The sequence below is a fragment of the Megalobrama amblycephala genome, linkage group LG24, assembly GCF_018812025.1.
Source record: "Megalobrama amblycephala isolate DHTTF-2021 linkage group LG24, ASM1881202v1, whole genome shotgun sequence".
In the NCBI taxonomy this organism is placed as follows: domain Eukaryota; kingdom Metazoa; phylum Chordata; class Actinopteri; order Cypriniformes; family Xenocyprididae; genus Megalobrama; species Megalobrama amblycephala.
Window position 1 is genome coordinate 19,064,165 of NC_063067.1, and position 22,686 is coordinate 19,086,850.

Consider the following 22,686-nt stretch of genomic DNA (forward strand, 5'->3'; position numbering starts at 1 on the left):
AGTTCTGATGTGCAGCAAAAGATTGTTGAGCTTCACAAAATAGAAAGTGGCTGTAAGAAAATACCTAAAGCATTGAAAATCCCCATTTCCACTATCAGGGCAATAATTAAGAAGTTCCAATCAAATAAAGATGTTACAAATATGCCTGGAAGAGGATGTGTGTCTAAATCATCCTAATGCACAGTGAGGAGGAAAGTTTGAGTGACCAAAGACACCTCAAAAAAGGTATCAAAAACACCTACATCCCCACAAGTTGTTTGGGAGGGTTTCAAGAAAAATCCTCTGCTCTCATCCAGAAACAATCTCTGGCATATTCATTGTCAGACATGACTGGAACTTCAAACAGGATCTTCTATGGTCAGATGAAACTAAAAAAAGAGCTTTTTGGCAGCAAACCCACCAGATGGATTTGGTGCACACATGGATAAAAAGTACTCCATGCACACGGTTAAATATACTGCTGGATCTTTAATGTTGTGGGCCTGTTTTTCTGCTGGAGGTCCTGGACATCTTGTTCAGATATATGGTATCATGGATTCTATCAAATACTAACAGATAAAAAATCAAAACCTGACCGCTTCTGCTAGAAATCTCATAATGGGCTGTGTTTGGATCTTCTGTCAGGACAATGATCCAAAACAAACATCAAAACCAACACAAAAATGTGTCACTGAGCACAAAATGAAGCTTCCTGCCATGGCCGTCCCAGTCCCCTGACCTGAACCCTAAAGAAAATGAGTGGAGTGAACTAAAGAGAAGAAGCATCAGCATGGAGCTGAAATCTGAAGGATCTGGAGAGATTCTGTATGAAGGAATGGTCTCTGATCTCTTCTCAAGTGTTCTTCAAACTCATCAGGCATTATAGGAGAAAACTCAGAGTTGTTATCTTGGCAAAAGGAGGTTGCAAAAAGAATTGAATAAAAGGGTGCCAATAATTGTGGCCAACGTGTTTTGGAGAACCCCCAAGGTTAGATTTTTGCTAATTTTATACTTTTTTAATATATTTATCTCTATATTATTTATTTTACATTTATTTTACAGTTTTATTTTATTTTATTTATTTTTTTTTTGGTTGATTGACATGTTTTATATTTGTTCAGCTATGGCAGAGAATGAACACATGTCTTCAGAAGAGGCATTCTCTCTGGCTCTGAATGGCATTGTCTAATTATAGACTCATTTTATTTTAGGTGGTTGCTGGAAAAAAGCATGACAATATTCCCTCTGTCAGCCATGTGTACCACTCAGCAGTGTACAGCTGTCACCTAAAATGAGACCTGAAAATTAGCCCATTAAACAGAATAGTGCAGCATTAGCCAGGGTAAATCTTAAGCTAGGCCTAACACACAGACAGATACATACACATATGCAGGTATATGGAATTTCATATATCACTACCTTTAAAAAATAATTTAAGATATAATTTTTATGTTCTTGAAAGGTTGCATTTATTTGATTAAAAATACAGCAAAAATAGTAATATTCTGAAATATTTAAAAATAAGTGTTCTATCTTTCTGTCCGATACATTTTTTTTTTCAGGATTCTCTGATGAATAGAACGTTTAAAAAACATCATTTGTTTGAAATAGAAATAGAAATTGTAACATTATAAATGTCTTTGTCACTTGTGATCAATTTAATTCATCCTTGCTGAATAAATTATTAATTTTTAAAAAAAGAATCTTACTGACCCCAATCTTTAGAATGAATTATTAAAAACCCAAAAATGAAAATACTGTCATTAATTACTCACCTTCATGTCGTTCCAAAGACCTTCGTTCACCTTCACAACACAAATTCTACCAGAAAGACTCGGGGAGCTAAGATAATGTGACAACCATATTTATTAACAATCAGCAAGCAAAATGTTGTAAGAAAGTTCTTTGGCGTAGGCCCCATCCGTAGCTCAGATCCTAAAGGGTTGCGGACTCTGCATTTCCTGCCTGAAGATGAAGGCAGGGGCGTAGCCGACCCCTTGGTAGGTATGGACAGGGACCATCCTGGTGGTGGTGGGGAGGATGGAAGGATTGCGTCAGCATCTGTGGACTCAAACATGTGTCAGCAATCTTTTATACTCCAAGTGCAAGATAATGATTGGTTAGCTCTAAACTAATTGGTGACGTAACATTGAGTCTTCCTGGCAGAACTTACGCAAGAGCTTTCATTTAAGATATTTTTGATGAAATCCAAGAGCTCTCTGACTCCTCCATAGACAGCAACTTAACTACCACTTTCAAAGCCCAGAAAGGTACTAAAGACATTGTTTAAATACAGTGGTTCAGCCTTAATTTTAATTTTAAAAACAAATTTTATTCAACAATTTCTTCTCTTCTGTACCCATTCTCTTACTCTGTTTAAGTTCAGCACTTCCAGGTTCTACGTCAGAATGCCGACTCATTATTGGCCGGCTCCTGCATCATGTGAACAGCATCAGCCAATACTGAGCTTCTAACATAGAACCTGGAAGTGCTGAACATAAACAGTGTAGGAGAATGACACAGAAGAGAAGAAAATTGTTGAATAAAGTCATTATTTGGTAACACTTTACTTGAAGGGGTGTGCATAAGACTGACATGACACCTTCATAATCATTAAATGACACATGTCATGAATATGAAGGAGGTTTTATGAATGTTTATGACAACTGTCATTAAGTGTCATTCGCTCAATTATGTCGTTTTTAATGCAAAGATGACATTGTTTGAGATGTCCGAGTTATGACAACTTGACATAAACCAATACATCATAACCTGTCAGTGTCTTTGTCATGACAACTTGACATCATTTAGCTTTATGGGTTAACATTACATTAAACTGTCATGAGGCCATTATAATAGTGTCATGAATATGTATCTTGAGCTCAAGTACAGTGGTACAAATTGAACTTGTCATTAAAATGTCATTAAGTGACAATACTCTGACAAATAATTTTATAATTGTGGCCTATTTTTCATTTCCTGTTTTTTTTTTTTTTTTAAGTTTCCTCCAACAGAAGGTCAGATAATAGACAATTTCAAATTTTGAAAAAAGATGACACTGTTATAAAATAATGGTAACACTTTATTTTAGGGTCTTTTAACTAGTTGCTTATTACTATTAGCATTCATATGGCTAAAATATTGGCTATTTATTAGTACTTATAAAGCACATATTAATGCCTTATTCTGCATGATCTTATTCTACATTCTTAATCCTACCCAATACCTAAACCTAACAATTAACTATAATAAGCAGTAATAATCGTTATAAAATAATAATCGTTTATATATGTGTTCCCTATACTGAAATGTTACCAAAATAATGTAATGTAATGTTAACCCATAAAGCTAAGTAGTTTTTTTAAGTTTGATAATTAATCGGCTATGTCATGTTTATGACAGGTTATGATGTTTTGCTAATGTCAAGTTGTCATGACAAAGACACTGACAGGTTATGATGTATTGGTTTATGTCAAGTTGTCGTAACAAAGACATCTCAAACAATGTCATCTTTGCATTAAAAATGACATAATTGAGCGAATGACATTTAATGACAGTTGTCATAAACATGCATAAAACCTCCTTCATATTCATGACACGTGTCATGTCAAGATTATGAAGGTGTCATGTCAGTCTTATGCACACCCCTTCAAGTAAAGTGTTACCCATTATTTTTTTGTTTTTGTGCACAAAAAGTATTCTCATCGCTTCATAAAATTAAGGTTAAACAACTGTAGTCACGTTGACTATTTTAACTATGTCTTTACTACCTTTTTTTGGATTAAAAGTGTTAGTTAAATTGCTGTCTATGGAGGAGTCATATACCTCTCGGATTTCATCAAAAAATATCTTCCTTTGTGTTCCGAAGATGAACGAAATTCTTACGGGCATGAAACGACATGAGGGTGAGTAATTAATGGCAGAATTTTCATTTGTGGGTGAACTAACCCTTTAAAACAATATATTTTTTATATAAATATTTTTGTCTGGTAGAAATAATAAATTAATATAATTTAAAAAAATATATATTTTATCTGTAAATACTGACTGAGAAAGGTTTGGGAACCTTGTAACACAGATGAGTGCAGCCTATTTTAGTTTAAAACTGAAAATCACTAGCATGTCATCTTCATTAAGGGGTGTGCTGGAGCAGTCCTGCTCTTTTGCTCGCTTAATGAGTACCAGCGGGGGACGACTGCAAGGCTTGCAGCTTCTCATTCAACCAAATTACTTATTACCCTGATTCATCACTGGGCCGTCATTTGTGCACCTGAACCCCCTGCACTGTACAGGCGGAAGATGGAAAAGCTGCTAAAAGCTGGCATGACCTCCAACAATGAGGTCAGATTGAGATTTTCAGCGTTTTAGGTCATTAGCGGTGTTTCTCATCCTTAGTGTTTGTTTTGGAGTCCTGCATTAAGTAAGCTCAGCTGCTCTGTTCTTTAGTGCTCATAATCTAATATGCTCAAGATATCATGGGGTCAGTGGACATGTGGTGTTTGAGGTTGTACTGGGTGGTGAGTTGTGCACCTAGGTTGATTTTATGAGTGACACCTGTCAAACTCACTCTTCCCCTCTCTGTCTCTCCATTTCTAGCTCTGAAGTAAGACCGCTTTGTGGTCATTAGTGCTGCACTCAGCAGGCTTGCAGTAGCCAGACTGCTTGCCTCAGCATTAATGCTTCATTTTTTTTCTTCTGGTAGGCGATAGAGCGATGGGCCCGCATCCTCACAAGGCCCTGCCAATCTGCTCCCGTATACAGCCACTATCATCTACCAATTATAGTCAGCCTGGGAAGAAAAACTGCATCGTTAATAGAGACTGACGCAGAGTTAAACGGTGTTTCCGCATGGCATTGTGAATGCTTGTATTTAGCATTTTCACTTTTTAAATGGTGGATTGCGCACTTTTAAACTACAAAGAGTTGAAATAAAAGGATGAAAATGGCCGGCTACCGTTTCACCCCACGCTTTGTGCTGAGCTACAGTGATTTCCACTGGTGCGCCACTAAGAATAGTACCGGTTAAGGCTTTTTGTGAGGAAGTTTCTTTTGAACGGGGGTGGTGCTGAATGGCAGCATTGGGGATAAAAGACCTTTGTTGGACAAAGGATAGTTTTATAGATGCTGATGGAGCAAGTTGCTGTGTAGAGTTGACTTGGTTACTGGTTGCACGGTGGGCTTTTTTCCTTAGGGGGTGTCGAACCCTTGCATATTTTTTTCCCCCTAAACATTCCCACTGTTTTTAAACACTGAAGTCTGCTTGCTTTTTGTTATTAGGTGAATTTAGAAGCGATAAAGTGGTGGACATTTACACTCCGGTGCCGTGCGACGTGTTACATTTGGATGCAACGGATTTGAGTGCACATGGCTGAACACAGCGCTCTAAAAACAGATCCTCAGCTGTGCAGAAATGCTCCATACACAACCTCACACACTCTTTACACTCCTCACAAATTGCTGATGAGCTCCAAAAATAAAAGCTCTGGACTCTCCAGTCCACCTGTGAAAATGTGGGAGTCCGTATAGAATGTAGGTTCTATTACTTCAGGCCTCTCCTATATGCTAACATGCTAAATAGTTAGTGTGGCAGCTGCAGTCATATCATGTGTTCACACAAAACCATGAAACAAATTTCTAATGTTAAACTAAAATTATTCACTATGATATTGAGTGAATTGAGTTGTTTCTTATATGTTGAAATAGGTTCAGAAGCAGAGCTGAATCGCTTGAGCATGTCAGACTGGACTTTGGTGCCAATAAAGTGTTCCTATAGCGGTCATGACCTTTGCTGATGCAAGTCCAGTTAACAGATACAGAAATGATAGTCAGTGATTGCCTTAAAATTTCCACTAAATTTAGGCATAAATTATACATTTTGATAATATAATAGCAACAATATTTGACGTATAAAACTGTAAAAGTCTACTTGAAAGCTTCAAGTATGAGAGTCTGTGATCTAGAATTGGACAATTAATGATTCCGTGCTGATTTGAAGTGAAAATTATATATATTTATAATACAATGTTTTTATATATCTATAGTCACTGATAAAGAATTGTATAGAAATTTCCACTAATCTGAAGCAAAAGTTATACATTTTGATAATATAATTTTTACCATAAACTACCAGTCAAAAGTTTGGGGTCGATAATATTTTTTAAATGTTTTCTAAAGAAGTCGCTTCCGCTCACCATGTCTGCATTTATCTGATCAAAAAAATATATATAGATATATACAGTAAAACATTCATATTGTGAAATATTATTACAATTTAAAAATCTCTCTTAGGGTTGGGGTTTTTTATATATATATATATATATATATATATATATATATATATATATATATATATATATATATATATATGCTGATTTGGTGCGCATATTTTTGTGGATTTTCAGGATTCTTTGATGAATAAGTTCAAAAAGTGTATTTATTTAAATTATAAGTCTTTTGTAACATTATAAATGTCCTCACTGTCACTTTGGATCACTTTAATGAACGGTAGTGTATATTTGTAAGTGTAAAGTCAGCTTAGCAGCTATAAAAATGAATCTGATCTTGAATTGTCTAGAAATGTCTTGTTGGACTCACTTTAAGTTAGAATTAAAGTTCCAGTACTAATTTGTGGAATAATATAGTGTTTACTATATATTTAGTATTGATCAGAATTTTAGAGGAGTAATTTTGCAATTTTCAACCAAAATAAACATCGTCAAGCTAATTCCCTCAGGGACTAGCCTAGCTCAGCCTCTGGCTCTCCCTCCACCACAACTAGCCTTCTCTCTATATCTCTCTCAGAAAAAGAATACAAGCCTGCACTCCAAGCATGATTGGTCAGCTGCCCCCACCCCATAGTCCTCCTCTCATTCTCTCTTTCTCTCTCTCTGCTTAAATAGTTTTAACAAAAAATAGAGAGAGAGAGGTAGAGAGAGGGGGATGGGGAAAGCTGGGGGAGGGTAATTGTGTATGTGTGTGTGTGTGTGTGTGGGTGCTCTGTTGTCACTGGTTGGGAGGGAAAGAGAGAGAGAGAGAGACGGCCAGAGAGAGAGAGAGAGTTGAGTCGTGTCCCATATGTGGAAAAAAAAGCATAGTACTGCACACGCGAGCCTGTCTGCTCCAGGGATTATCTAACAGCTTTTGAATCTGATGTGGAAATGCAGGCATGAGTTGGTGAGTCTACCTTGACTATTAAACCAGACACTTTGCTGCTCCTGCTGTTGCTGCTGTTCTTGTCTGAAGCTGTAAATGATTGAAAGTCTTAACTCTGCATTGCACTGTTCTCTACTTCTCCTGATAGCATGTACTCTTCTTCTTCACTCTGTTTCATTGCATTCTCTCTCCTTTAATGCGAAACAGCCTCTTCTGCATTCCCCGCACCGCATGCAGGTGTCGTTTTTTAAGGGAATGTCTCTTGATGTCTGCATGTGCGTGCATGAGTTTGGTTTATAGATGTGTCAGCCTTCATTCTCGGCAAGTTCAGAGCTTGTTTATTTAGGATAGTGTTTCAGTCAGTGATCAAATGTAAAAGTTTCCATGTTAAGTTTAAAATATTGTGAAAGCATCATCCTTGAATGAGGTTTTGTATTTTTTCTGTCCTTAGATGATTTATGTCCTGAGTCTAACAATATTAGTTTTACAGTTTCTGTTTTTTGACTCAAAACCAGTAGTTACATGAACTGTAAGAGAACATATACATACAAGTATACAATATTAATTAAAGTTTCACATAATTTCTCATTTTTGTCACAAAACCAATAGTTATATGAACTGTAAGTGAACGTCTACATAAAAAAATACTATATTAACTAGCAGTTTTACATTTTTGTATCAAAACCAACTTATACATGAAACACTTCAGAAAAATATACTATATTAAATAAAAATTGTTAGTGTATTATGGTGTGTTATCACTCATTTACAGGTCTATATATCTTAAAACTGATCATTAAAACACTGGTGTGATTAAAAATATATATTTACACATTAACAAAAATAAATTCTGTACACTTAAAACAGTTTATATCATTTTTAGCATATAATTTTGTAATGAATGGTGTGTAAGTTGCCATTTCATTTCCTGAAAGCAGGGCTGGACGCCACACTGTTTGACTAACATTATTATGTAATATTTTTCATTCATGTGTGAGCTTTCATACACGCTGCCTTGAGAAGGAATGGCGCTGTCCTTTGGTAAACACTAAACAAATAATTTATATTAAATTATATAAAAAATTATATATAATGCTGTTTATTAATTGCAAAATATTGCTATATATATATATAAAATGTATGTGTGTGTGTGTGTGTATTATTCTTATATATATATATTCTTTTTGTGGTTGCCAATATATGGTAGTAGTTTTTTTTTTTTTTTTTTAATATGTCTTCTGTTAGAAAAAATTATAATTGAGCCAGGAGAGTGTGTGGCTAGGGATAAAATGAGCTTAATTTTGTGAAAGCATGCTTTGGCTGCTGTTATGAGGCGAGGGGAACAGCTATGGTATGCATGGTGCTTTTTGTCAGGGAGATTTAGAAAGCCCTCTTTAGAAGCAGGACACAACCATACAATCAGCTTAATGCCTGTGTGCAGGCTCTTAATGAATACCCCTGTGTGTGTTCAGCCCACAGTGAGAGTCCCTGTGTCCATGACTGTTCACTCTTGTCTAAAATTGAGATGAAGACTTAAAGGCTCTTAATTGTATGTTGCACACTAAGTTTGCATTTATGCATCATAAACTTGTTTGTTTTCATTTAAAAACATTAACATGTATTATATTTAGTGCAGTGTATGTGTATATACTGACCATTCGTCCCTCCTGAATTCTCCTCCTCTTCTTTTTTTTTTCTTTTCTTTTCAGGAACACGTTTTTTAGAGTTCCAATGTGAGTAGACGCCAGCGATGGACTACAGCCGTACAGACGCTAACCTGGGTTTCCCCGCAGAACTCTTACCGTAATCGAGACCAGATCCGCAGAATGCTGAGTCCCATTGTTCCCTATAGTAAGTGTAACGTTTTAAGGTCAAACCTCAGAAAAGGCAATGAATAACTTATTGTCATCTTTAGACTAGTAAAACAAAAAATTCCTACGGCTACTTGGGTATTTGGTTTGTTGATAAACCAGTTTGAACAATGGTGCATTTTAAAAACAAAATGTCTCAGATGTTCACCCCAGTGTCCTCATCATGATGTTTAAGTCACATTATTGGCTGTGAAAATACCTAAAGTATATTTCATGGTTGGTAGGGCAGGTGTGGGGGTGAGCTGATGGCTCTACCAGCAGAAACCCTGTGGTTCTGCCAGTGTCATCTCACCATGATTACCCACCAGCTTACTAGTTACTTCCTGTATCTCTGTACTTTTCTGTCATTCTTTCTCTTCTTTTCTTGCTCCCTTTCTCCAGCTCTCTTCCCCCTCCTCACTGTTCTCGACTGACCTAATAACTGACGTGTCCAGTTTTAGCCCCCATTCCTGACCCCCCTGCCAGGCTTCATTTGAGCTCCGTGCTGGCCCTCTCCAAAACAGCATTGTTTGTTGGCCAGCATGGGGTTTCTTCCCCCAGTTCTGCCTGAAGAGATGCTTTTTTCTCCACTCTTTAGCTCTTCTTCTCTGTGCTATATAGGCATGGCAGTTACATGCAAAGAGGGAGGGAAATCAAACTAAAGGACCAAAGCACCTCTATCTGAGATGTAATCGTGTATTAATGAGTCGCCTGCTTGAATACCTTTCAGCTGGCTTGCTAGGTTGTTGCAGCAACCGATTACCATTGATGTCTAATATGGTGTTATAATTCCATTTAGCGAGGCTTTCAGAGGACCTTTGTCCTATGTGCCAATGGAATTAATTTTTGTGTTTCTTCTGATAAATTCCTTTTGTCTTGAACTGAATTCTGTACATATGTTTTAGAAGACAGAGAAAACTTGTTTTGATGAAGGGAAGAGCTTTTATCTTTTAGTATCATAATTCCACATTTCCTTAGAGACTAGTTAGCTGATCCTCACAATTTGAGCACAAAGAAGTATTTTGTTTCCAAACTGAAATCACTTTTTTATGTCTAGACATACTAAATTAGTTTCTCTGTTTAGTAGTTAAAGAGCCACATTCTTGTCTTGTCAAGCTATATGACTATAATGGCTGTTTTTTCTCAATTTTTTATTTAATTTAAATTATATACAACTTATATAAAATAAATCTATGAAATATATAAATAAACATTTCTAATATATTTAAAATATTATATTAAAAAATCAGTCAAACGTTTGGGTCAGTAAGATTAATAAAAAAGTAAGAAATTCATATTTTTATTCAGCAAGGCTGCGTTAAAATTATAAAAAGTGACAGTAAAGACATTTATAATGTTACATAAGATTTCTATCTCTGGAAAAAATAATTGTGAAAAAATGTGTCATGGTTTCCATTTTCAACTGAGATAATAATAAGAAATGTTTCTTGAGCACCAAATCAGCATAAAATTATTTTAAAATTAATAATCTTAAAATTATTTCTGAAGGATCGCTGAAGACTTGAGGAATGCTGAAAATTCAGCTTTGACATCACAGGAATAAATTATATTTTATGATATATTAAAATAGAAAACAAGTGTTTTAATATTTCACAATATTTCTGTTTTTACTGTATTTTTTGGTTAAATAAATATATCTTTGGTGAGCATAAGCAAAAGAGATTTTTTTTGAAAATTTAGTTTATATATAAATGATTTATTGATATATTAATTATTTTTATAATTCATTATTAAAGTTCTGCCTTTGCTGGTATCATGAATCAGCAATAGTTTCTGAAACTGTCTTCTGTGTAGTCTGTCTCTCTTTGCACACTTTAAATGTCACAAAGCCCTGTCAGAATATTTTGAATTCTTTGAGGATCTGGAAAGTTGTTGTTTGTGTGCAGTTTAGTGCAAACACCTCTTAGCCACTGATTTTAGTTGGCTAATATCACAGATCCTGATTTTCCAGTGCTGCAGCATGCATTTAGATTTTGGAACTGATCTTTTTGTTTCTAAACTTTGATGTTTGTAGACTGTGCATATACGTGTGTGAATGTTTCCGTGAGTGTCTAGTGTGATATTAGGACAGCACACAAAGGTGTTAGATATCCCTCCTGTTTACCCTTTGAGCTTTTAAAGCCAGGCAAATACATTTTCCTCCCAGTCATTCCCAGTCCTGATATGTCCTTCACGTTCATTCTGCCTCATAATTCGACTGTGCCGGAGCCAGGTGAATGTAGGGCAGCTTATGTAGTATATATGTGAATAGTGTCACATCCATGCTGGAATTTTCTTTGTGGAGCAACTGAGCATTTCTGACATCAGTGTTTATGTTTGACTCCAGAGGATAGGCATTTTTGTACTCCTTATGTGCGTTTGAGTATTTTGTTTGATGTCTGTCACATGCAATTACATATACTCTCGTTGCATCCACAAACAAAAGTGTTGCATTGATGAGCATGTAGGAACCACAAGCTGAAGAGGTTCAGAGCCAGAGCTGAAGGAAATCTGAGAGAGATTCCTGGGGCCATGGATACTCCTGGAGGGATTTGGTGCAAAGAATCTGTAATCTGCACTTCAAACACACCCTTAAATCAGTCCCAGGCCAGCAGCCCATGAGTGCTCTAACTCTTGTTGCTTGGGGGCCCTGCTGTCCGACATATTCCTTGTATAAAGAGAAACAAGCACAGCCTCAGCTCTCTTGCTTTATAACCTCATTTCTTCCCTTCTCCACACTAAAGGCCTGGGCAGATGAAGCACTCTAATTGCATCTGTTAAGTCATTAAGGCTTTGAGTTCGGTCTATAGGGAGGGGTGCGTTGGATGCTGCAGAAGGAACGATTAACAACGAGCATCAAACACATCTATTCTAATGAGAGCGACAGGGTGAATACGGCTCTGGAGAGGCATGTGGACCCTTGAGTAAACAGGCAAGGTGCTGAAGTGTTTGTGTGAATGAGCGCGGGGTCATTAGCGGTGGGTGTGAATGGACTTTAATTAGCCTGCAGTGCAGTCAGTGAGATGGAAGAGAAGTGGCGGACATAGGAAAAGCGGCTTAGAGATACACATTCAACCACATACACATACTCCTGCCTCAGCTCATCATCTCACCATTGTTGAAGACAGCTCATTAGGCCACAATTATGCTTCCAATTAAGGCCCGGACTTCTGAGGGTTATTGGGTATCAAGCTTGCAATCACTGCTCCAAGATATCCCTCAAAGGGCTTGTCCGTGCTTCTCTAATTAAAGGTATAGTTCACTCAGAAATGAAAATTGTGCCCTTATGTTTTTCCAAACCTGTATGACTTTGGAAGTTGGAACACAGAAGAAGTACAATGAAAGTCATTGTATAGACAAAACCGGATAAAACGTTCTTCAAAGTATCTTCATTTCTGTTCTGCAGAAGATATATAAAGGCATGACTCTAACACTGCAAAGGTCAATGATTCCCAAGGAAAGCAATGTATTTGGAATGATATGAGGGTGAGTAAATGACAGAATTTTGTATTTTTGGGTGAACTATCCCTTTAAACTGGAGTGAGTCATTTGTGTAACATCAGTATTTGTCTGATATGTAGTCTACAAAGTCAAAACTACATACTATATGTCCTGCATTCAATCCAAGTCATATCTGTGAATGTGCACACAGAAAATCCCAACACGGTTGTAGGGTTATTAAATAAAGTGGCCAGGGAATTCGAGAGAGAGGGCACTGATACTCAGTTCGGGAACTTCGTGAGGGGGCAGGGTGGAAAGGAAGGAGGGAGGGGGGGAAGAGAGAGATTGGAAGAAGGAGATGGAGGAGAACAGGGGGAGATGGAGAAGAGATTGGGTAAGAGGGACAGATGGAAGGGGGTGATTGGTCATCACAGAGCCTAAGGACAGCTGTTCTTTGATATATTAGTGGACACAATGACCTAAACCTGGCCTGCGGCCGCAGAAAATAGGACCCCTGTTTTTCTTAAAGGGGAGGGGTGCCAGGCATTTGGCCATTTGTGGACAAAAATTAGCTGGTCAAGGGGGTGGGGATATTGTTTGTAAAATCATGAGCATCTAATCATTCATTCAAACCACCAAGGCCTATGGGGTTTTCTCATTTTTAGTGCATATCATTCACAAATTATACATGTAGATATTGCTCTTGACAACATGGCACTTTCATTTTTCCATCATGTGCCTATTTAATCAAACATGTGTACTGATTTCAGACTTAAAGGAAAAGATGTAGACAATTTGAAATGTACAAATGTTCAAATATGTAATAATTTCTAATGAATCAATTTCCCATGAGTAATAGCCTACATTATGTTATGCATTTGTCAGCAATGCTGATTTTTCATTATTCTCGCACTGTTGACACTCAAAATTTACTGTAATCATCATTAAAATGAACCCACAGATTGTCCCAAATGGCAAAGCAATAACACCTTCAAAGCTGAAAGATTATGGACTGCAGCTCACATGGATGACTAGTGAGAAAGAGGAGAGAGAGAGAGAAGGAAAAAAAATCTGATCATTCACTGCCACTCTAGCAGATAGGCTCCTTCCTCTAGGGACCCCACGGGGCCTGGCTGAAAAGAGCCATGGCGTCTGGCAGTGCGCAGAGGAGCAGGTGTGAAAACTCGTAAGGCCCACCGCCTCTTCTGCTATTACATCTTTTTAGGCCCATGAAAAGGGAGCAGATGAGCAGAAAGAAAGAGCAAGAGAAAGAGACAGAGAGATCATGTTAACCACACTGCTGTAACTAATGCATCATTTCATAAAAATTGTCATAGTTTTGCCCTGTTATGCATGTCTTGTAAATTATGAGGACCCCACCACATTATTTTCTTTATTCTTTATCTGATCTGCCTACATCCAGGACCATAAAAGTTTTGTGTAACAGGTATGTGCCTACAGTATGACTTTTTTTTTCAGCCAGAGGGAGACAGATTTTTGAAAAACGTATATTTTCAGTGTTTTTAAAAATCATTTTTAAAAATATTTGTTAAATAATTATCTCTATTAATTTATTTATATTGATTTAATATAAATTAATACAGCCTGAAGAAAGAATGGATTTTGAATAACTATCGTAAAGGCTTTGTATGACTTTAAAGTGCGCGATGGGATTACACCATTGACATTTTGCAGTTCCTCTGCCTAAAGCATCGATTCAGAGACATCTGTATACGGAATACAAATCAGCTGATGATTAGAACGCAGGGTGCCATCTTATCTGCACTGAGGTGATTAATTCATGTAAACACAATCCTCCCTTTGCAGTCTTTTCAACCAGATCTACTCTGTCTCTCTCATCTTTCTCCCTCTCTCTCCCTCCTTCATCTTTATTCTCTCTTGAAAGAGCCCTTCTTTTGTGGCATCTGTGTTCTTCAAAGTGAGTTCCACACATACCAGCACTGTGGGCTGAAGTTTCAGGACATAATTCTTAACAGGATGCTCACTGTTCACCCGTACAACTTCTTCTTTTTGGTTGTTTTGATGTTTAACTGACAGAAAGTGGTAGTAATTAATCAAATACTCAGAACTGAGCAAACGTGTATGTGTTGTTATTTCCAGTTGCTTCCCTTTAAAGTTGTCTCTTATTTCAACAGCGTTAGGGGAGCTGAATGAGTACTCTTGTGTGCTGTTTGTTGCATTGCAGAGGCTCACTTGAAGAGTAGGATTTGATATTTGAATTAGCATTGAGGGGGTGTCTTTAGTAGATAAACCTACTTAAATCTACGTGTGGGGTTTACGGAATGGGTGCCCACAATAATGCCTGATTGGATTGATTCAGCCTGCTCCTGTTTACAACTGGCCTCTGTGCAATCTGCCTGGTTTAATGGCCCCGTGTCCCAGAAGGCTTGTTGCATCCATGTAGGTTTTGTTCCTCAGGGCAGGAAAACAAAAGTGACGCGGCCTGAAAGTGCACACGGACCCCTGGGGAGCTGTGAAAAGCTGAGCATCCTCCAACAGCCGGGCCTGCTTGGCTCTCACATTGCAGAACCTTCTGCTCCGACATCCTGCTTGAAGTCGCATATTGGGCGAGTCTTAACTAAAATCTTGGTTATCCTAATTTTTTTTCAAAGAAATGGTTTATTGAAACCCACTGATGTTCACTAATTCATTATTTTATTTGGTACCACATATATTTGTGAAATATCAAGATGGCAGCACACACGCACATCTTCGAAGGAACCCTCAATAAATCCCAGGACGGCACAAAGGCTGTCAGCGCACTGCTGCTTGAATAGATTAATAAGATTTCCATAATTAGGCAGGCCTCTGACAATAGGATCCCTCAGCTTTTGTCTCAGGACCAACAGGATTGTCAGGCCAGGAGGACGTCTGCTGGATGGGCTGTGCAACAATGGACCCACAGACAGTAAGGCGAGCAGTGGAAACATCTGTCTCCCTGCCAGCCTCGAACCCGCACAGAGCCACTACAGCAAGCCACTCATTGCGGCTAACACAAAGCAATGGCCAGGAGCCCCCCTGTTTATGCCTCTTTTGTTAATAATGTGTGATTAGAACTGGTCCTGACTCCTGTGGCTATAATTTAGGCCTATGTGTGTGAGAGGGAGATGGGAAATGTTGTTGAGTCCAAGTTGAGACACAAAATCATGATACAGCTGCACTTTCTCCAGCATTTGGCTTGTCACTTAATTACCTGTTCAGTTCAGTCACTCCTTTTTTAAATTATTTTTGTTTAAATGTGCACCTTATAGTTGGTAGTTTAAATGGGGAATTAATTAATTATGGCTTATTGCAACTAGAGCATTTTTACAATGGTTGCATTAAAATTTTGCTGAAAAGTATTATACGACTGCTACTATAAAAAGTGCACTTCTGATATTCAGTTTTATTAGTTAATTTTATTAATATTAGATGATACAATTAATTTCAACTTTTATTTTTTGTACATTCATTATTTTACTATATTTTACAGTGCATAATTCTCATTATACCTGTTATGCTGCAAATGCTTTGGCAAGACAAATGTACAGTTTTTGTCATGCAAATAAAGAACCTTAAACTTTAAAATGATTTCAAGAGGTTGAGCTTGATGTTTGTCTAATCTTAACATTCTTTGTTCTTGTGTGACTGCAAAACTCATCATCTCCCTCTCTTTTGGCATATTTTATAAATTATTTCTTGGTTTGAAACTGTCATTTATTCACAGAAATGAATAGCCTTTAGTTGTCATTCCCACTTCTACCTGTGTAATTGGACCATCTATTCTCAAATGCCCAGAATGAGTTCATTTCAGGAGCTGTGGTGATTTAAATAGAAACACAGATTAAATCACATTTAGATTATTAGATAGTCCCTGCTGAGGCGTAGCTCTAATTGCAGACCAGTTCATCTGTGGTTGATTTCATGCTAATGGATTAGTAGTGTTGTCACGATAATGGAATTTCTAACTTCAATACGATACCTTGAAAAATATCTATATTCTTTACCATTTTCGATACCCTTGTGAAAACTGCCATAACGATATTTTTATTATCTCATATTTTTGTGGCAAAAGCTTACACATGGCATAGGGAGGCTTTATTTGTAACTTAAATTTACAAAAAAATGAATGAGACGAGTGCGTCAACTCACTGTCGGAGGGAAGAGAGAGTGAGAACATGCACCTGTTATCAGTGTATCGATACTGCAGAAAATGAGTATAGGAATCGTTTCAGATATTACAGATATTGTTGGGTTTTTTTGACCGTTAATGGATAGCGCTTTTAGCTGGGTAGTAGGATACTAAGGTGAACTCTTTAAGCAGCCTGACCCAAATAGCACTTCCATGTTCGATTTGGAAGCGATTTCCCGTGTGTCTTGGTGCACACACACTCATGTATATTGATGGAGTGGACAGCAGTTTGGCCGCCTGAATGACTTCCCTAATGTCAAGCCCCATCCTCTCACATAGACTCATGCGCGTGCATGCACATGCACACACGGCGGCCAGAGCGCCTGCTGTCCACTCCCCCTCCTTTCCACCCGTTGCAGGTTTTATGAGCTCCCCTGGGCTGCCATCCATCTCTGTCGCACACTGGCCCCATTATTGTGCTCCATACAGCACTTCACAAACCAGCCTGCAGATGTGATTGTCCTGCTGGACATATACTGTTTCTACTGACTGGACAATGACCAAAACCTGTGTTCACCTTGTTTACATATTCTGAATCGTTTTTGTGTTTTATCTTGAAGTTATTATTAGAAATAGGGGTAAGGTGTTAGTTTGGACATTGGGAACTTGAGGGTCTAGAGATGAATATGAAGGACATGGTAATCCAATGGCCATCTGGTCTGTTGGTGTGATCTTTTGGAATAAATAGCAGGCTAAATCTGAAGACACACATGGGAAGGTTTGGCAACGGGAGGGGCCGAGAGTTTGAGAAACAGAAAAAGCACACAAAGGGGGAGGGACAAGTTTTTTGGGGAGAAAAAGAGTAAGGGGGAACATAGCATACAGAACTGAGGCTTGATTTAAATGGCAATAAAGCAGCAGCTTGCACACTCTGACAGAAGTGTGAATAACAAATCATCACTTTCTCCTCAGATTGCAGCCTACAATGAAGATTTGCAGTTTATTCCATTTACCTCCACATTTCCCCCTGTAGCCCTCACCCCAGGCTGATTCCTGACAGTTCAATAATGTCAAGCTATGTGTGGAATTTAGTTAATGCCTCTGGAAGGAGCAGTTGCAGAGCCTCATGAAATGGCTGGTTTTAAAGCAATTCTCTGCTCCATGAAAATCTGAAAAAAGACCAAGAACAAAATGCACTTCCTATTGAAGTATTAAGATCTTTTTATTATTAATGGGCATAAATTATGCATATCTTAAATAATTAACATTTTGATTTTTGATGGTTCATTTTAAAATTAATTTCTTATGACGTGCCTTTAAACTGTGATGCTGTCAAGTGTTTTGCAATTTTAGATGCCCAAAAAAGGCATTTGTTTTATGTAGGGGAAAGGACAGGGCAGAGACTGGATGTAGAAATTTTTTATCGAGGTTTATTTTCCACTCTTCTTGTGCATTAAGATCCCCTTAGCATTAGGCCAACATAATTAATCACAGAAAAGCGGTGCTGGAGATAGCCAGAGGAAAGGGCATTCCACACTCCCAGTGCTTCATGGGAAGTGGCCAATGAATAGCACAACTATTTCGTCCACCCATCCCAACCCCCCCTTTCTCCCCATATTGGTCCCTCCCTCTCCCCCTCTGTTTCTTCTTCTTTCTCTTTCCCCCCTTCTGTCAAGCTGGCCATAGAGGCCTTTTGGAGAATTGCTTTGTGGATGGACTGGGGTGGTGGGAGGGGATGTATTGAGGGAAACATGCGCAGGGTGATAACAGTTTCTCCTCTGGGAGAACTGCAGATGGCAACACAAGGCTGCTACATGGCTGAGGGCTTGAAAGGAGCAAATTCACAGCCCTTCTCTTTTATACTTGTTGCAAAAAACAGACTCCCTCGTTGTACATGCATACAATACCATAAGAGTCCTCTCACCAAGCAAATAGCAACCAAAAAAAAATGCCCTGCAATCAGCCATTATTTGTCTTTAGTCGTTTTGTCTAGTCTTATAATTCTTTAAAAAATTACTATATCCATCCAGTACTGATTTGTGAATGCTTAGAATGTAAATTTTTGTTATATAGCACATTCTTGCATAATCTGACGAATTGCTATCTTCGCAGGCCTATTGAAGATGCACTGGAACCCGGAGCATGCCCAGCCCCTGAGCCAGTGGCCTGAGCAGCATTTGGACGTGTCCTCCACCACCTCCTCCCCTGCCCACAAGTCTGAGCTCTACCCTAGCCGCAGCCGTGGCTCCTACAGCTACGCCTGGGCAAATGATGACATCTCAGCCCTTACTGCCTCCAACCTGCTGAAGCGTTATGCTGAAAAATACTCGGGCATGCTAGACTCACCATACGAACGCCCTGCTGTGGGCGCATACACTGAGCCTGGAGCTTTTGGGGCTCTCAACGGAGGCCAGAAAAGCGAACTGGAACCTTGGCCTCTTACGCACAGCACTGATGGGGTATATCCCTTAGTGCCTCCTTCATCTCATGACGGTCTGTCTGGGCCAAAGGTGGTTCCCACATCAGCAGGCCCACCAGGCTCTGGCAATGTATCAGCTGTTAACAGCAACCTTTCAGACTCGGGCTACAGCGGGAGCAGCTCCTGCAGTGGGCCCCATTCCAGTGACTACCCCCCCAGTTACAACGGCACCTACCTCTCATCAGGGTACTGTCCCCAACCCAGTTCAGCACTTCCACCAACCTCGTTACATGCCCTTCAGCCTAACCCCACACTTCTCCCCAGTTACACACCTTCTGCGCCTGTGTACAACTACCCCCCTAGCACCTACCCTCACCAGACTAGCCTTGCTCCTAGTTACACCCACCCAACAGCCCCTTACATCCCCTCGGGCATAGCTGCCCCCTCTCCACTACCCTCAAGACCCACAGTGGTTGGTGGCAGCTATGGCTATCAGAACAGCAGTCTAGGGGGCTCAGAGCCAGGGGGCTCTCTGAAGAGAAAAGCATTTGAGATGACCCTGGATGAGGAAGATGGAGACAGTTCTCGCTATAGGAAGTATAGCTATGACCCCATGAAAGCTGGGGGAGAATCTCCATATGGGGTCACTGATAAAGCTGAGTGCCGTGGAAATGGCTTTGGAACGGGCAGCACAGATCCTCAAGCCTTTAAGCCTAGTAAACCTTCATCTCAGTCAAGCCATGAAGGAGATGAAGTTGGAAAGTACAGTGGGTTGAAGCCCTTGGTTTCACCAACATATGGAGCCGCAGGGGACTACAGCCCCCCAGCAGCCATGACTGGGGAGAACGGAGGTACAGAGCAGGGCTTCTCCCAGCATCGTTCTCAGAAGCGCTCCGATCCTATGAAAAGCATGGAGCCCCAAATGCTGGAGCTAGTAAGTCGAGAACTGCAGGATTGCAGTCCAGCATTGCTTTGGAGTGAACTGGCTGGGAACTGTCACATCAAAGCAGCGCTGGAGGAAGACCTGTTGTGGCCTGTCCTGCGACCCAACCCTGCCATCTGCCCACCCAGAACCGTCCTGCTGTTTGGCCCTCAAGGAGGGGGCAAAACCACACTGGCACGATCCATGGCATCTCAACTGGGTGCTACCTTCTATAGGCTGAGTGGTGCAACTTTGGCTTCTAAATTGAAAGGAGAGGCAGAGCAACTATTGATCACCCTGTTCTCGGTTGCAACGGCCCGACAACCTTCAGTGGTGCTGCTTAGCGAGGTGGAGTCCGTTGAGGAGGAGGGTCTCAGACAGCAACTGCAGGCTCAGCTAGAGAAGACCCAGCATGGTCAGAGCGGCCTGGTTCTGGTGGTGTGCACCACAAGACGGCCTGATTTGATCAAAGATCCCCTTCTGCGCTGCTTCTCCAAGCGTTACCATATAGGCTTGCCAGATGGGAGCACACGCAGACACGTGCTTCTGCAGGCGCTGGCGCCCCAAGGCTGCAGTCTGGGTGAAAGGGAGATGTCAGCAGTACTGCAGCGTTCAGAAGGCTTCTCTGTCTGGGAGCTGCTGCAGCTCTGCCAGCAGGCTCTGGCATCAGCTTCTGCATCGGCACCCGTGCCCTTGCATGGCCTCCCTGCATCCCTTTCTTCCCCTACCCTCCAAGACTTTGAAAATGCTTTCTGCAAGGTACGTCCTAACAGCACCCCCAAAGAACTGGACACTTGTATGGAGTGGAGCAAGGTTTACAGCCACTGAGAACCTAGTCATCCACTGGTTGGGGACTGCTACATTTGTTTTATTAAATACTTGTTGCAGCCAAAAGAGTGGAACTCATTGAGAAATTACAGTTTATGGTGGGGAGGCATTTTGGATTTAATGCATTTAATCTAGGGAACATGCCATGGTGTGTTGTTTTTCTATAAATATACATATACTTTATTTTTTCCCAAAGAAATGAAATATTAGGCCTTTCTTGAAGGGGCATTTATTAGTTGCTTGGCTTATCTGATAGAAAATCTCAATTATATTTTGGAATTTCACTGGAATTCCAATTAGCCTTGATCCTGGACTAAACCTGGAGGTTATAGATCACTTGACTTTTCTTGAAAAATACCCCCATTGATTGCAGCTCTCAGGATCCTATTTATTGCCAGTCCACTCCAGTGGTGTTGTATCTTTTGCATTGATTTACTTGAAAGATCATTTGGTGTTAAAGGGCTTAGGATATATCAAAACTACTTTGTTTTTACCAAAAATGCTCAACAAAACATTATTGTCCAAGTTACAGCATTCACCAAAAGGTATTTACTGTTATGCAACCTCTTGGCAAGAAAGCAACAGTATTTTGAAAAATTGATTGTTAGGCCACGGTCATATCTTGTGCACTTTGTCAAAATGGTCATTTTACCAAAAGAGTATGCGTTGCTACCCAAAAAGTATTAAATTGCTAATCCATAGAAAGTCAGATAATAGAAAGAGACAGGCTTTTATTGTTGGTACACTTCTTTAAGAACACTTTGTTAAAGGTAATATTTTTCCAAATACAACAATATGCTAACAACCCATCACATTCCTCACAATCTTGTGAGAGCCTTTGCTCAGGACCCTCAAACACAAAAACAAGCAAGGGTCCATGAATGACTATTTCTCTCTTCTGCTTTACTCATTTTATTTTATTAGTATATGTAGTCTTGTTTGAAAATACTCAGGAAGAATTTCTTTACCTCAGAAATGGTAACTAAAGAATGTATGTAATCTTAGGGTCTTAGTAGTAAGCATTGAGGTTGGAGGTGAGCAACAGACCTGACACAGACCTGTATACACACTGCATCTGTGCTGTTACCTCTTAGGTGAAACTTGAAAATGCTACCAAGACAAACAATGAATGTAATTCAGGTATTTCAGAGAATATCTGATGCCATAAATCCATGTTTTTAACTCTCTATGAATACATTTTCCCTTATCCTTACCCTTTATTTTTGATGTAGATTTTTGATGGAGTGATGATTGTCTTCATGACGTGTTATTGTAGATGGCAAACCAGATGTTTGATTTTGTTGGACAAACTGTTTTTAGAAACCAAGGTACAGAGCATATGTCAGTGTCCTTTATAAATGACCCATGCAAGTACAACAACATCGAAACAACCCAAAGATCAGAATAAGATTGTTATATCTTAGAATAAGATATATATATATATATATATATATATATATATAATTGGTAGTTAATCATGTCTAATCATAAATTGTGTTATACCATCATGTGTAATGTATACAAATTGTAAACATGCTCACCATATAGACAATCCAGATGGAGCAGCCTCTACCAATGTTTAAATATTTTTCAGCTTGTTTGCCTAAAGGGTACACAAAAGCTACATACTGTAGAGTGATCAGATGTCTTCAAATCACCACTGCTCTGTAGATTGGCTTTTGTGGATTGTAAAATTTCGATCATCTTTGACATAACAGCCCCTGATCACTCCTTTACCCCCAGCCCACCCCATCTTACCACAATGGTTTTTCCCCTTGGTTGTTGGTCATGTACAACCATGTGGTGAGCTGATTTCCCATCCCCCATTCCTCTATCTCACCACAGCCTTTTGGAGAAGCCATATTCTGATTGATGTCCAGTAACCCTATAGCACTGTTCGGCTCTTCAAGTACAGCTGGTGGCTTCACTCATGCCATACAGGTCAATCAGAATGACCCCAGGA

At 39.3% G+C, this 22,686-nt stretch overlaps 1 protein-coding gene across 4 annotated transcripts in view; it reads left to right on the plus strand.

The window, feature by feature from the left end:
- fignl2 (fidgetin like 2) overlaps positions 1-22,167 on the plus strand; it is a 65,382-nt gene extending 43,215 nt beyond the window's left edge. For 3 of the 4 annotated variants that reach the window (XM_048178398.1, XM_048178399.1, XM_048178400.1), the window contains exons 3-4: positions 8,841-8,982; positions 18,667-22,167. In XM_048178398.1, the coding sequence (XP_048034355.1) occupies positions 8,958-8,982; positions 18,667-20,723 (2,082 nt within the window). In that variant the 5' untranslated portion in view covers positions 8,841-8,957 and the 3' untranslated portion in view covers positions 20,724-22,167. Of the gene's footprint in view, positions 1-6,974; positions 7,153-8,840; positions 8,983-18,666 lie in introns of those variants that run through there. The other variant, XM_048178401.1, reaches the window with a different exon arrangement.
- Positions 22,168-22,686: the final 519 nt, after the last annotated feature.